The sequence below is a fragment of the Mirounga angustirostris genome, unplaced genomic scaffold (assembly GCF_029215605.1).
Source record: "Mirounga angustirostris isolate CCGP_5_RB_7025 unplaced genomic scaffold, mMirAng1.0.hap1 SCAF_34, whole genome shotgun sequence".
In the NCBI taxonomy this organism is placed as follows: Eukaryota; Metazoa; Chordata; class Mammalia; order Carnivora; family Phocidae; genus Mirounga; species Mirounga angustirostris.
The window spans coordinates 33,940-50,516 of NW_026991742.1; the positions used below are offsets into that span (position 1 = coordinate 33,940).

Genomic DNA, 16,577 nt, shown 5'->3' on the forward strand with positions numbered 1-16,577 from the left:
TGTAAGTACTATTACATAGCTAGTTTTGAAACTTAAGTTTTAAAAGTAAAATAAAAAAATTTTGTTTATTTTTACAGGATTTGAAACAAAACTCACAAGGTTCTCTACCACAAAAAACTGTAATAACACTGAGTGCAGAGCCAAGGTAAATACATAATTTCTCATACACTTTGCTACTGTTCTGACTTGACTTTTTTGCTTTTCATGTTTCTTTTCCCAAGCCAGGATATACTTTGAGGCAGTATTTTGTTTAATAAATTTATTAATTTAAAAAAATTTTTTGAAGAAATGGATTTTTCTCCCATGACTGTCATGTTCAATGTTAATAGTTAACACAGTGTTTGATACATTAATTGCTGAATGAACAATTACAACTATTTTTTTACAGATATTTGGTATGGGATCATAAATATGATTTATGATTATGTTTTTTCTTAACCCTTTGTTAACTTATCTTTTCATTGATCCCTGATCCCATTTTTAAAATGAAGGAAGAAACTTAATTATGAAAAGTTCCTACTATAAATTGCTTACTAGATAACTGTCATTGTGCTGGCCAGACTGTCTCATTTTGGCATTGTGGATTTATGTTAAGGCAAATGGGAAGGGTGTTCAGTTGACCTGAAAATGGGGCGATTAATTGGTGGCTGCCTCTGATTTATAAAGAAATGTTTTGTGTTTTTATTGGTAATCATTTAACCAAGTCTTCTGTTTTAAATGACCAAATATCACTAGGTCAGTACCCACTATCCCCAGATACACACTATATTCTTATATAATATAACTTTTTGCTATCTAAATTGAGAAATTTAGTATGTACAAATTGTAGGATAAAAAAATAATTGTAAAGGATAATTCATGATTTTAGGTATTCTTTATTAGAATTATTTTAAAATAAATGGAATCAAAGTATTACAGAAAATTTACAATTGCTAATAAAATTGACATTTTGGTTACTCAGAAAATAAAGCCTTAGTTTGCTAAATCTCTTCAGGAAGTAGAGACTTAAAAATGTATACAGCTCATACCTTAGAACAAGAAGACAGGTATTTTTTAGTAACACTAAAGTATCACTAAAGTAATGGTAAAGAAATCCTACATTTCTTTCTTTTGGCCAGAAAAAGAAGGGATTAACTGGAAAAGACAGTTTAAGTCTCAACTTTGAAGTCCTGTTGCAGGCTTAACAGCTTTCAGGTTGCCAAGTCATAAGAGAGTAATGATACTCCCATTACAAAATGTTTTCTTTGTCTTAAAATATGTAATATTTTGATGTAGTTGAGGTTGTGTGGCTGTTCCTTAACTATTTTGCCCCTAATAAACTCTGGTATTAGGCATAATCCCCCTTTTTCTATTTTGGTAGGGGAGGATCTTTGTTTCTGCTGACTGTAAGAATGCCTTATGCTTGCTATAAATAATTTATGCCCCTTCCCCACCCCATTAGTCTTCCTCTGGGTGAATGGTAGGGTGGGTGGGATGGAGCCCTAATGGGTTACAAACCCTATGGCTTTTCTTCTTCCTCTATTGTCCTTGCTTTAGCCAGGAGTAAGTGGTATTTTAGCTCTACTTATGCTGGAGGAAGAAAGGAGATCCAGGTGTATTAACTAAGAAGAAATATATTTTGAGCTTTAATATTGAGGAGTTTTAATTATACATCAACGTAAATAGCATTTTGGGGACTATTAGTAAAATGATTGCTTTCTGATATTTCCTTTTAAACAGTTTGTATTTAAATAGTGTTCTTCATCTTAATATTACTCCTTCACAGTTCTTTTCTACCAAATGTCAGTGCTACTACTGTTTCTGTAGTTAGGTGAATTGGGAGTACTTAGGATTGTCAAGTTCTTATTTGTATCTTTATTATCTGTTTTGTACTTGAGGACCTCATGAATAGAACTACTTATACTTCTGGTTTTAAAATCTATATTTTACTTGTTAGCCACAAATAATCTGAGCTGATCTCTCAACAAAATCAGAGAAGAATGGAGGAATGACAGTGGCCTTTAAAATGGAAGAATTTCATAGTTTTATTTAGCAGATACTGAAAGTGATATCATTGCACTTCTCAGTCTTGAAGTTGAAAGTTTCAGGAGTATGGTCATGAGTCTTTCTCATGTTCTTCATGAGTCCCTATATAATGATCTAAGGCTTAGCATTATTTTGGCGATAAGAATAATTCTTGTTTGAGCAACAATTTATTAATCTAAATAAAACATGCATTCTCAGTGAGAGAGACATCCTCCTTAGGAGGGTAAAAATTGGTTCTTGGGGAGTTTGAAAAAAAGTATTTTTTTAAATATATAAAGCATAAAAATAGTACTCAATAGTACAATAACAGATATACTTTTAAGTGTATTAAAATTGTATGGGGGGATGATTAACAAAAAATGTCTAAAGAGTCTTTAAGGAGTTATGTGAAAAGTCTGAGAAATACTGATCTAACTCACACAATTTCATAGCTATTTTTTTTTTAAGTTTTTATTTATTTGACAGAGAGAGACACAGCAAGACAGGGAACACAAGCAGAGAGAGTGGGAGAGGGAGAAGCAGGCCTCCCGCTGAGCAGGGAGCCCGATGTGGGGCTCGATCCCAGGACCCTGGGATCACGACCCAAGCCAAAGGCGGACACTTAATGACTGAGCCAGCCAGGCGCCCCTAACTCACACAATTTCAATAATACATGTAAATGACTTTGATCATGCTGTTTGGCAACATTAGTTATAGCTATAACCTAACATAAGTTAGTTTGGGAGTCTTTAAAAAGGAGTGGCTAATCTGCTCATGGGGATGTGGTACATATCTGTGAGCCTGATTGAGTTCACAAGGTTGGGTAAGCTCTATAGTATATGCATTCATAGTCTTTATGTGGAAAGAAGGTATAATTGAGAGTTAAAAGTTAGGGCACCCTGAACAAGTCATAAATTTTCTAGCCTTAAATAATCCTTTAATGTACCGAGGTGTTTCTTTTCCTCCAAGGCCCAATTGTAAAAAAAAAAAAAAAAACTGTAGTACAAAGATTTACAGGATTAGGGACGTGGAGGACATAGAGGATGGAAGGTAAACTCCTAGGACAGGCAGGGATTTCAGTCTTCTTTCAGTGTTTAGTACTTGAGGCAGGATGGAAGCAAATATCACCGCAGCCCAGGACGCCAAATCATGTGTTTTGACAACGTGTGAAGGAACTTTTTTTTTTAAATGTGGATAATTTGAAATGCCACGGAGTATACAACTAAAATCTGAAACTTCTGTAAATCTGAAAATTTAATTTTTCAAGTAGAAAACTTTTAGTTTGAGAGCAATTTATTCAAACCCATTACAAATTTACCATTAAGTGCTTTTAATGTTTAACAAGGCGTTTATTGGTAAGGGATTTTGGGCCAGAAAAAAGAAGGGATTAACTTCAAATGAAACCACCAACCATGTGGAGACACAAAAGAAGTCCTTGTTTTTGGGGCTTGGGTGACTTTAGAGTATCAAACAGATATTAAAAGTACTCAGTTCCAGAAAAGGCACTCAGTACCTCCATTGTCATGTGCTTGTTGTAATGGTTCTTCCTGGATGGCTGCCCAGCACCTCTAATTTAATTTCCTCTTGTTTTCTCCATGTGTGCTTTCTTTTTGGATCCTAATCTTTATTAATAGCATCATTCTCTTTTTGGTTGTCTAGGTGCTGAAAAATAGTCTTTATATGGAAAGCAGGTACAATTAAGAGTTAAGAGTTAGGACACCCTGAACAAGTCATAAATTTTCTAGCCTCTAGAACCCACTTTGACTTCTACCTTTTCTTGTTCTTTTAAGTTTCATCAGCTGGAAAGTGTTTTGGATTTTCCCCTCTGCTCACCTCTGACATTCTTCGTCTCCTGTCTTCCTATTACTTTCTGGTTTTAAGGCCTCTATTATGATTTTTTTTTTTTAAATGTTTTACTTGAACTACTGCAATGACTTCCTGCTCTTCTGTCTTCAGTTTCTCTCTGCCCCTGATTTATTGCATGTATTTGTCACAGGAATCTACCCATAGCGGAACGCAAGAAAGACACCTGGGTGGAAGCAGCAAGGCTTCTAGGACCTAGCCTCAGAACTCCTAGAAGGTCCTTTCCACTACATTCTTAGTGAAGCAAGTCACTAGTGTCAGCCAAGATTCAGGGGGAGGGAATTATTCTCCATTACTTGAAGGGAATGATGGCAGTCATCTTTGGAGACGGTCTACCACAGTTTATCCACTGGCCACTACAATTCACATACAATTCACCATGTGCACAATATTCCACCTCCTCCCATGATGCCAAAGTGCCATCCCATTATGGTACTGGCCTCAAATTTTCATCTAAATCAGATCCAAAATGACTCAATCATGTAACTGGGAATTGATGTTTTCTTATTTCTCTCAGTATAATAATTATTTGAAGTTAATTCTGCTAGACTGTAAACTCCTTGAGAGTAGGAACTATTTCTTTTATTTATTTCTCCCACCATGCCTGTGGAATTGCAGTCAACATAGTAAGAATTGAATAAAGACTTGTTGAAATACAATTAATTACTGATTGAAGAGACTATTAAACTTCAGACACCAGATATGCGTAGACATTCTATGTGAAGATGTGGTATCCTGGTATATCTTCTCTCCAAATAGTTCTTTCATCTAGTATTTGGAGTTTGGATGCCAGAGGGCTTCTGAATACACTAAATAATACTACAAACAAAAATAAATAACAACTCAAAGCTTTGAATTTGCTCAACATTTGGACAACTGTTCATTGGAGATTATAGAGTTTCATACCATGGGACCTGAAAAATTTTAGGTTGCTTCTCAGCATCATTGCATTCTTACAGAATTACCTTTGTTGAGATTGCTTTCTTGAAGGCTCTTTAGAATGGGTGGGTTCAAAAGATACTCCCAAATATCTAAATGAGTTGACTTGATCAGATGACTTTTTTTCTTTTTTAGATTTTATTTAAATTGAAGTTAGTTAACATACAGTTTATTATTAGTTTCAGAGGTAGTATTTAGTGATTGATCAGTTGCCTATAACACCCAATGCTCATTACATCAAGTGCCCTCTTTAATGCCCATCACACAGTTACCCCATCCCCCCCACGTCCCCTCCAGCAACCCTCAGTTTTTTCCCGGTAGTTAAGCATCTCTTGTGACTTGCCTCCTTCTCTGTTTTTATCTTATTTTATTTTTCCTTCCCTTCCCCTATGTTCATCAGTTTTGTTTCTTAAATTCTAGATATTAGTAAAATCATGGCATTTGTCTTTCTCTGACTAACTTATTTCACTTAGCGTAATACACTCTAGTTCCATCCACATTGTTGCAAATGGCAAGATTTCATTCTTTTTGATGGCTGAGTAATATTCCACTGTGTGTATGTATGTATATATACATACACATCTTCTTTATTCATTCATCAGTGAGTGGACATTGGGGCTCTTTCCGTGTTTTGGGTACTGTGGACATTGCTGATCAGATCAGTTTTTACACACAAGACTTTCTGTTGTTGCTGACTTAGAGTATTTGCCTGATTCTGCATTTTGTGTTTTTAATGTTGTTATCACAAACCATTCTTCTCACAGTAATTATCTATTAGTGTAATGGAATTCAAGACTTTAAATCATTTTTTCATCTGTTACCATATCATCAGTGTATTTTTAGACCAAATCACACTGTATCTAATCTTCCTACCAGTTGTTTAAACGTAAGTTTTAAATGAAGTAACCAAATTCACAGCCGTACAGTTATTGTTTGGAGTGGAATTTCTAGGGAAATAGAATTCTCACCATTCAGATTCTGGCAGTGTTATTTATTATAATATAGACCTGGTAGAGTCATTTATAGCTCAAGAACTGAGCTGAGATTCCGCTACTTGAACGAAAGTGGTTCTAATCTGAGCACGTGGCGTCTCCTGAGAGAGCTGTGAACGTCACGATGCACCTTACTTTGTACCTGGTGGTTTTTCTTGGGGGAGCTGGAACAGTGTTAGCAGTGATAACTGTGATGAGTAGTGTAAGAACTGTGCTTTATTGCTCATGGATCGTAACAGTGTGAGCTCAAATCTTGTCATGCACTAGAAAACTAGTACAGAAATGTCTTCACATTAGTTAGCAGAAAAACAAATGTACAAAGTCACAGAGATTGAGGGTTTCTGTCCTTGATAATGAAGGGCTGCCTTTTAACATTATCCCAAGGGAATTTAAAGTAATAATAGAATACATGATTTGACTAGGATTTGACACTCTGGATCCTCTGCAGGTTCTGTTATTATGAGAGACTTTAGAACTTTTCTTTTAATGGGGCAATTGTTAACTGAGAGTACTGGAGACTCTTAAAAATAAAAAACTGAGTTCTAGTCTAGTAGAGGTCTGTCTGGGTATTAATAGCATAGTCTATTTAAGAGTTAATGCTCATTACTGGTTTTGAAGGCATTCCTAAACTCTCCTCTGAGATGCTTTTTTAAGTATTTCTTGCTTGTGAAAGGTGTTTGTGTGTTTTCATCTATGTTGCATCTGAGTTACATTTTATTCATTTTGACTTGTTTCAAGATATAGATTGACCGGTTCTCCAATTATCCAGAAACACGTTTCAGCCTGTGTGTAATGTGGGATATTTTTAGAAAGGATGTCTCACCCAAAAGACTTGAGTAGAATATAGTACAGTACTTTAAGTAACCAAAAACTTCCTAGTGAGTTGGAGATACTTTCAACATGATATATTAGTTAATTTTATGTTATAACTAGTTTTAGAGCAATCATGTCTGGATCACAACATCAAATAATCTTATCTGGTGTTTGCCATTCTAAATCAGTCATTCGCAGGCTTGTCTTTTGCCTGACTTTTTTCAAGGAGATATAAAGGTCTCTGGGGGAGAGAATAGAAAAGGCCCTACCTTTCCCACAACAGTCTCCCTACCCTTAACATTTCTATTTATTTTATGATATCAGAAATGATGAGTATTAATTCCAGAAATACTGTTTCAGCCTTACATTGACTTAGATGAATAACACCTATTCTATGAAAAAACAAAAAAGTTGACACTTTGTTTTATGTGATGGCAGACTAGGGACTCTGAGACTGACTCTCTCAATTTCCTATTAAAACTCATGAAAACAAAGATGATGATCAACAATCAGAGGAACACCAAATCTTGGTTTGACAGTCAGCCTATTGCCACAATTTAAGATATCCACAAACTATAAAGTTGATCAACTGGACTGGAAAATACAATTACTCACTGACCAGTGGTAAACTGTTAGAAATAATAGCTACATTGCAGGTCTCTAGAAGCAGGTGTGGAGATTGATTCCTTTTCCTTTTTATAATGTCTACCCCCAAAGCTTTGAAATTTGTGTACCTACCACCTAGAACAGAGAACTAATATTTTAATACAGGGACAGGGCTACTTTTTGAGGCTGTTAAGGAGATAAAGTAACTATTCTTTTCATTCTCTCTTCCTAAGATTTCTGTTAACCAATCTCCATTTAATTGGCCAACTAGATCAACTGATTCACTCCATTCCTTTTCTGTGCCCATGATAGCCTGACCTTGTCCCTAACAGGCCACTAGCTAGGGAAACTGGTACAATTCTCTCCCTCTGGTCTTTCCGTTGAATTGTATGATTATCATGAAACAATTATTTATTCCCAGATCAGTTGTTCTTGTTATTTTTCTTACACAATTTGATTAATTTTTATTGAACTGATGAATTATACAAAAGATTGTTTTTTTTTTTTAAATGAAGTTGGGTTCTTTAGAAATTTTCAACAAATGTGAGTCACTGGTGAGATGCCTAAAAAAAATTGGGAAGAAGTCATAAAGATGTAGAAGCAGTCTGTACTCATGTGGCTTAATATTTTTTCAAGTGGTGAAATTCTTGGTCTGCTTTAGAAAAACCTAATCTGGAAACCATACATGATTAATCACATGCATGGTTATGCAGAAAATATGACACAGGACTCCAGTTAGTGGTCCCATAGTTAAACCAGAAGCTTTGCTCTTAATATCAATAGATTAGGAAATGTTATATATATATAAGTATATATAAAACATATATGAAAACATGAATTATTAAGTCATATGTGTGTAACTTAAAATTGTACTACTTAAACTTTAACTTTCAAGTCAACTTTATCTCTTTCAGTTAATAGGTCTATTGCCAGCCTTAATCACACTTAAAAGAGGGCTTCCATTGTGTCTGTATTTCACAACCAATTTGGAGACTGAATCTGACAGAAATAAAATAGGCAGGTGCAGCCACTCTGGAAAACAGTATGGAGGTTCTTCAAAAAGTTGAAAATAGAGCTGCCGTACGACCCAGCAATTGCACTACTGGGTATTTACCCCAAAGATACAAATGAGGTGATCCGAAGGGGTACGTGCACCCGGATGTTTATAGCAGCAGTGTCCACAATAACCAAACTATGGAAGGAGCCAAGATGTCCATCAATAGATGAATGGTTAAAGAAGAAATGGTATATATGTGTGTGTGTGTGTGTGTATATACACACACACATACACACATACACACACAATGGAATATTATGCAGCCATCAAAAAGAATATCTTGCCATTTGCAACGACGTGGATGGAACCAGAGGGTATTATGCTAAGCGAAATAAGTCAATCAGAGAAAGACATGTATCATATGATCTCACTGATATGAGGAATTCTTAATCTCAGGAAACAAACTGAGGTTTGCTGGAGTGGTGAGGGGTGGGAGGGATGGGGGGCTGGGTGATAGACATTGTGGAGGGTATGTGCTATGGTGAGCGCTGTGAATTGTGTAAGGCTGTTGAATCACAGACCTGTACCTCTGGAACAAATAATACATTATATGTTAAAAAAAGAGAGAGAGAGAAAAGATAGAAGGAAGGGAAAAATGAAGGGGGAGGGGGGAACCGGAGGGGGAGATGAACCATGAGAGACTATGGACTCTAAGAAACAAACTGAGGGTTCTAGAGGGGAGGGGGGTGGGAGAATGGGTTAGCCTGGTGATGGGTATTAAAGAGGGCACGTACTGAATGGAGCACTGGGTGTTAATACGCAAATAATGAATCGTGGAATGCTACATCAAAAACTAATGATGTAATGTATGGTGATTAACATTACATAATGAAATAAAAAAAAAAAAGAAATAAAATAGGCAGAAACAAGTGGGGAACTGATGGTAGAGCACTGACCTAGGGAAGTATCCGTTCAAGGAAATTACTATTGACAGTGGCATGGGCCAGAAGGATACCCATGATAGTCTTTGCTGAAGAAAGAATCCCTCCATTTGTTCACCAGAGTTGGCATAAAACAATGAATATACAGGCATAGCCACCTTGGATGGTAGCCCTTTGGACCTTTGCAATCAGGCTGGCTCTATGCATGTGGACTTACATTCCTTATTATATATTTTATATATTATATAACTTACTCTTCTCCATCACTGCATTTTTCTTCCCCTCCTTTAGGCATTATTAACAAACTGGTTATTTAATTTATTTATTTCTTGCTGTCTGTCTCCCTTGCTAAAATATTAGCTCCATGATGGCAGGGAACTACCTTGCTTTTGAATCCCCTGGCAAATCCCTTGCTTTTGAATCCCTTGCCAAATACTCGTCAAATAAACTAACTCTAGGTAAGAGAGGGGCTTTAATGCCAAAATAAAGACCAAGAGTACCTTTAGCATACACAGGGTCTGGATATCTGCTTCTGTGAGGGTAAGTAAAGGGAAAGTTATCCTAGCAAACCTTTGCAAAGGCTCTACAGAACGACAGAAAGTAGCGCTACATGAAGACTCAGAAGAACAATTTACCTTTTAAAATGATTTATTACAGAGACCAGGAAAACATTACAAAAAAACCTCTTTGGAGTTCTCAAAAAATTTGAGTCATGATCTCTAAGAAATCTGAAACGGGAAACAAAGAGCCGAGATGAAAAACTGGTGAGATGATACGGGGAAGGGACAAAAGGGAAGGTTATTGGTGGGGGCGCGATGAGTGAGCATCTTTACAAGTGATACTGAAGAGTGAGGCCGACATTGTGAAAGAGTGTCCAGTGACACGAAAGAAAAAAACCCATGAGATGCTTTGCAAGAATGCAGAGAAAAGGAAGAGGAGTGGAAACAACAGGAGAGAAGATGATTGGTATGCAGGATAAGATTTAAACAAAAGACAGTGATTTTCTTCAGGAGAAAAAAATGGAGCAGAGACAATGATCAAAGATAGAACTGATGAAAAGTTTTCTGAGCTGAGAAGGTCTGACTTTATAGATAAAAGGGTTAAGCTCTGGGTAATACAAATGAAAAGAGGGTCACTCCTGTTATGTCTTGGTAACTTAGTCCAATTAAAAGGAAAGGGACATATTGTAGAAGTACCCAAGCAGAAAGATATATACTGTGTAATATGGAACAAAAGCTAAACAGACTTAGGTTTCTTCTCTGTAATGAGAAGACTATAGAGTTTTTAAATCATTTTATACTCACAGTTATCTTTTATATGTGAAAGCAACAAAAAAAGACATTTTCAAATGTGAAAACACAAAATGAACCATGGGTACTCTTCTTTTTGAATATTTTCTTGATAAAGTCAACTCAGCTGACTAATATTTGAATCAAAAGTAAGAAGGCCTTGAAAATAATGAGACATCGTGAAATGCAGATCATGACTGGAAATTTGGTTACCGGAACTGAAGCTAGGTGTGTACTGTAGAAAAAGCTACAGGAATATAGATCTGTGACTTCAGATTATGTTAACATCTAAAAGAGGTGGAGAGTCAAGAGCATATAAGAGATCTTAAATAAGTAACTGTTTTGCCTCAGGAAGATTTAAAAGATAAAAGCTCCTGGTGAGAGTGATATTTCCTACTCAGTTGCCTTCATTTATTGTCCATGTACTGGTGACTCACCACATCCATATCTCTTCTGAGAAAAGCTTGCCAAGTTCTGCCCACAGGCCAGATAGGTAGCTCCATCGGGATGGTCCACCTGTACCTCCATTTCAGTGCGTATAAAACTGAACTCCTGGGGTGCCTGGGTGCCTCAGTCATTAAGCGTCTGCCTTGGGCTCAGGTCATGATCCCAAGGTCCTGGGATCAAGCCCCACATCCGGCTCCCTGCTCAGCCGGAAGCCTGCTTCTCCCTCTCCCTCTGCTTGTGTGTGTGTGTGTGTGTGTGCTCTCTCTGTCAAATAAATAAAATCTTTTTTTAAAAAAAAATTTTAAATTAAAAATAAAACCGGATTCCTACTCTCTACTCAAATATTCTGTGGTCCTGAGCTCCTTAATAAAATTTCAGCATCATCATCCAGTTACCTGGGCCTCAATTTTTGAGTGATCATGTATTCCAGTTTTTCATTAGTGTCCCCTTCAGTCCCTGCTCATCTCTGTCTCTTTCACTTTCTCCTTGTACCCAAACAAATACCAGGTCTTTTCATTCTACTTCCTAAACGTATCACAGTTTTGTCCGCTTCTCCTTAACTTCAGTACCAGTGCCCTCCTTTAGGTTGCTACTGTCTCTCCCCTGAGTGATGGCGACACTCCTGTAACAGGTGTCCGTCCCTCCCTCATACATTTGTTGGAGGAACTAAATAAGGTTACGTATATGAATTTTATAGTGTAGAATCTGGTACTTAGTAGGCATTTAACGGATACTAGCCATGATGTTTCAGCTGCTCAAAACTCTTCTTTTGTCCACTGCCCTAAGGCTAAACTTACAGACTCTTTAACTTGAATTATGTGTCTACATTTTGGTTTCTCTAGCATCATCTTTCACATTACCCCAGCCTGCACTCTGTGTTTCAGCCCTTCAACTATCAATTCTCTTAACATACCATGTTCTCTTACTTCTAGACCTTTGCTGCCTGGAAACAAAACAAAAACCCCCTACCAGCACATCCCCAGGCGCGCACGCACACACACACACACACACTCTCTTTGCCTGATTGACCCCTGGTTATTGTTTAGGACTCAGCTTAAGTGTTACATTCTCTGGAAACTTTTTCCAGTATACTTGAGTCATATTAGGTGTCGTTCTTGTATGCTCCCATGGGACTGTGTGTCTAACCACTGTTGTCCCACATAGCACATGTATAATATTCCTATGAAGATGCTTGCTATAAACCCCGTGAAGGCATAGGTTGGGTCTTATTCATCATTCTTACATGACACCTAGCAGTCTGTCTAGAAAGTAACCCAGTAATACGTGCCAGGAGCGTTCAAACTAGGCATTGCACTGGAAAAAATCGATCCTGTGTAGAGATGAAGAGAACTGTGGGCAAAACCTTTCTCTCAGCTTTATCATCTGAAAAAATACTTTAAAAGACTTAAATGTTCAATAATAACCATCGAGGAATTGGTCAAATAAACTATGTTCATAAAATTCTATATAAAGTTAAAGAAGATGCCTGTGCTAGCATGTATTTTGTAATAAAGAGCATAGGATTGGTAAATTCTGAGGCTTAGCTTAAGTTTTTATGAAATCTGCCTTTCACATTCCATGGAGAAAATAAAGAAGACTCGCCTGAATTAAAGAAGTTATGAATGGTTGAATGAAATAAGAAGTACTTGGTATACAAGAGATGTTTGCTGACTGATCATTAAAAATTGTGGTAGAGAAGGTGACGATTATGAGAAGTTACGTGTAGTAATTGATAGGCAGTTAAGGACAGATTTAAAACTAAGCATCCCTCTGAGGAAAAGTATGTTTGTAGTGATCAATCTTTATGGGAAAATTTTTGCTTTAGGAGAATCATCTTGCATTCAGTATTACCTTCTTTTAAGATCAATAGGAGTTTTGGGTACTTCAGTATAATTTGTTGTGGGTATAGTGTTTCGCTTCAGATTGCATTCAACTGCATGTAACAAAAAGCGTGCTACATTGGCTTCCCAAGAAACCAAGTTTCAAAGTAGTAGGTAGTCCAGGCCTTGTGATGTGTTCCATGAGGTCATGAAAGGACCAGGCCCCTTTTACCTCTCAGCTCTGCATTAGCCTGTGGTGGTTCTCATGGTTTCAAGATTGTGCCTGGTTCTCCAGACATTGCATTGTGTTCCAGCCAGGAAGGGGTAAGAGGAGCAAAGGATGAAAGTTGTGCCACTTGAGTCTGCTGACTTTTATTAAATTGAGGATACAATAATTTTCTGGGAAGCTCCACTTGCTGAATTCTAATTATATTTCATTGGCCAGAACTGTGTCACGTAGCCACAAGCATGGAGAATCAAGGGCTTTTTTTTTTTTTTTTTTAAAGCTACAATTACTGTCTTCCTGAGTAAAATTGAGTTTCTGTCAGGAAAGGAGAATATGGGAATGGCTATTGGGTAGGCAACTAGCATTATCTACTCATTAGGTTCATTAACTAGACGACTCAGGCCAGCTACCATATTTTCTGATCATGGACTACTCTTCCCTGCCCTCTTCCTCTCAGACTGGAGTTGTATTCTGCACACTGTGGAAACAGGTCTGTGCTGAATAAATCAGTCCTGGATGCTAGAAGCTTCTTAAAATCCTGTTCTCAAGACTCTCCTACCAGTTAGGTAGTAAAATCATATCTAACACAATTATTAAAGAAACAGATTTTCCATTTATTCTAAAACCAAAACATAATTAGATATTGTAAAATTAAGAATTGGGATAGAGATAAAGTAAAAGCATATATGTCCTGTTGGGATTTGGGGTATTCATATATAAAGAAAATATTCTTAAATGTGTACTGTTTCTTAGTGACCTATTTAGGGTCATGTTAAAAGATACTTATTCCTTGGTTCAGATAGTCAGCCATTCAGTGACAGATTTATTTTGTGTTCCTGCCTTTGTCGCACTGTGCTGGGATATGTTCATGTTCTCCTTCCCCTTTCATTTCTTGTGTTTTTTTGTTTTTTTGTTTTTTGTTTTTTTTCTTTTTCTTTCTTGTTCAGAACCACAGATAGGGTGTCTTCTATAAGAAGTCTATGCCTTGGACTGCTTGTATAGCCTACCTTTAAATAAAATCCTCAATCCTTTACCTGAAATCTTTTGTGAATTCAGAATTTTTATTTTCTAGGAACATAATATGCATATATGGCATATTACTACATAAATATTTCAGTCTGGGACAGGGCTCATTAAATAATTTAAAATTTCTGAATATTAAGATCAAGTGGAATAAATAATTTTATGTGGCTTCATGTCAGTTCAGTTTAGGTTTTGCCACCAAATGAGTTTTGAAAAAACCTGATTTTCAGAATTTTTCAGATTTTGCAGATAGAGACTGTAGAGCTATATAATAAAGGTTTGGAAGAATTATGAAATAATTAGTTTAAAGTAATTAGCAAATTCCCTAATAAAGGCACAGTACAGGAGAAAGCACCATCACTCTTCTGACTTGCATTGGATTGTTACTAGCATCATGCTTAAGTGCCTCAACTTTTCCTCTTTGTCCAGCTTCCCATCCCTTCCAAAAATTGAAAAATGTCTGTCTTTCAAGAAATTTTTGCAAGTCAAGTGGTGCTGACTTTTCACCCTCTGTACCACATTCCCGAAGCACAGAGGTATTTAAGTGCTAACTTTTCTTCTTTATAAGAGTCCTTTCCTTGATTCTGCTTGTCGACTAGTGTTCTAGCTTCTTGAATATTCATTAGGCTTCCTCGTTATCAGAATTAAAAAAGAAATTCTTATTCCTTTCTTGCACCTCCTGAAAAAATACTTTTTATGGTTTTGTGTTAGGCAGTTTAAAGTTTATGATAGGCAGCTTTAAATAATATAACTATATTTATTATATATACATTTTTACTGTCACTTAGAAGTTTGAAGAAAATATTTATCAGTAGGCTACCATCATTCTCACATACTGATTTCTGAAAGATTTACAACGTGGTCAGAGTTTGTCTCCTTAGTGCTTTCAGGGCATGATATCTTAAATCATTCTTTTCATCAATTTTATGTGAACTTGAAAAGAATCTTCCTTCCCAGGCCCTTATAATTAGTCTACTGTGATTTTGTTCCTAGGTACAAAATTATTTTAGATTTTATTAGTTTTAGATTTTATCTGTGGAAGTGGCTGAACAGACTGCATTTAAAATGATAGTTTTAAGTTTTATTTCTTGAAAAGCAATGGCAAAGTAGTTATGTGTTCAGTGAATACCTGCTAAATTGCCTGGTTAGTCTGTGTTTTAATTGCCTTTTTATTGTTTATACTTTAAATCAAACTTTCTTAACTAGCTGTGTGGTTCTAGTTTGTTGTCAGATTGTTATACAGTGAATTAAGTTTATACAAGGTGTTGTAGTTGTGTGGTTTGTCTAATGAAATCAAAGCGATTTTGTTTGTTGCTTCCAACATCTTGCAATTACCTCATCAAGGATCATAATTGGGAGAGTGCAGAAGATGGAGAGGAAAAATGTGTGCCCTCTGTGTGTTGGATTATGATGAGATATTTTGTTACACTGTGAAGGCAGAGTTAGCATGGGGACTACCAACTGTAATTTGGGAAGGATTATAATCATTTCCAGTTATGATATTTGGAAATGCATAACTTGGTAGAACTTAAGAAAAACTTGGGAAAGGAGATGAGATAGTGGCAAAGAAAAGCTGACGTTAGTTTTGCTGTATCTGCCAGGTAATGCAAATCTTGAATGATCCTCTTCTGTTATTGCTGTAGTGCCAGAGGTTTTCCCCCCGTTAGTTGGAACTGTGTAATGCACCATGAAAGAGAGAAAGTAAATATCTGGACTACGAGTCATTTTTAAAAGTGATTTGTATTAGGGTTGGGCAGGGGGGAAGTGATGATTAAATGAGAGTCCTTAGTTGTTCTGTTTTGTTTTGTTTTCTGGTTTCTTGCACACTCAGTCCTCTGTTCTCTCTCTTCTTTCCTCCCCGTGTCCATCATGTCTTCTGAAATTGCTGAGACAGAGCTAATTAACTCAAAGCAGTTCACAGCATAGACTGAAGTGATATGGCATATTTCAAAGTCTTCTGTTCTTCTGAACCAGATTTTTTTTTCCTTCTAAATGCAGATTAATAAAGCGTGCACTACAAGAGGAACAAGGAAAAGGATTTTAGTGAAGGTATCCCGATCCTGAAAAAGTCAGGAAGGGCTTCAAGCCCATCTTGGACTTCAGAACACTTCACAACTTTGTGGTAAAATAAAAATTTTAAATAGAGCCTTTGGACTTATTTATTTCATCCTTATTTGGAGAGCAGCATTATTTTATTATTTTATTTTATTTTAGGCAAGAATATTGTATGTGAAATTAGGCTACTTTTCAAAGTAAAACATACCTGGGTTTTAGGGGTTTTTTGTAGGTGCTTAAAATATACTCAAAGTATTATAGGTAGTTGGATGGCTTGTGTGTTTTTCTTCAAATCGTGTTCTTTATCCCTTGTGACATTGTGTTTGCCTTCACTGTAAGTGATGTTTTCTCTAGTGTTTTGTATCTTCTTCAGTTGGTTCATTGGATTGTAGAGTAGAATGCCTTTCCCAGGACCAATACTGTGTCTAAAAGTGTTTTGAAAACAGAAAGTGGTTTGTGTTTTGTTGTTTTCATCATTTTACCTCTTATATGATGGCTCACTTGCATGGAGAGACATAGCACCAATATAAAGTTTTTTTTTTTCTTTTTTTCTTTTCACCTG

General features: G+C 36.4%; 1 protein-coding gene across 4 annotated transcripts in view; it reads left to right on the top strand.

The window, feature by feature from the left end:
- The window catches only part of LOC135363150 (alpha-mannosidase 2-like), a 100,616-nt gene that overhangs the window by 27,327 nt on the left and 56,712 nt on the right, over positions 1 to 16,577 (top strand). For all 4 annotated transcript variants that reach the window (XM_064583840.1, XM_064583838.1, XM_064583839.1 and 1 more), the window contains one exon: positions 78 to 145. In XM_064583840.1, the coding sequence (XP_064439910.1) occupies positions 78 to 145 (68 nt within the window). The remainder of the gene's footprint in view (positions 1 to 77; positions 146 to 16,577) is intronic.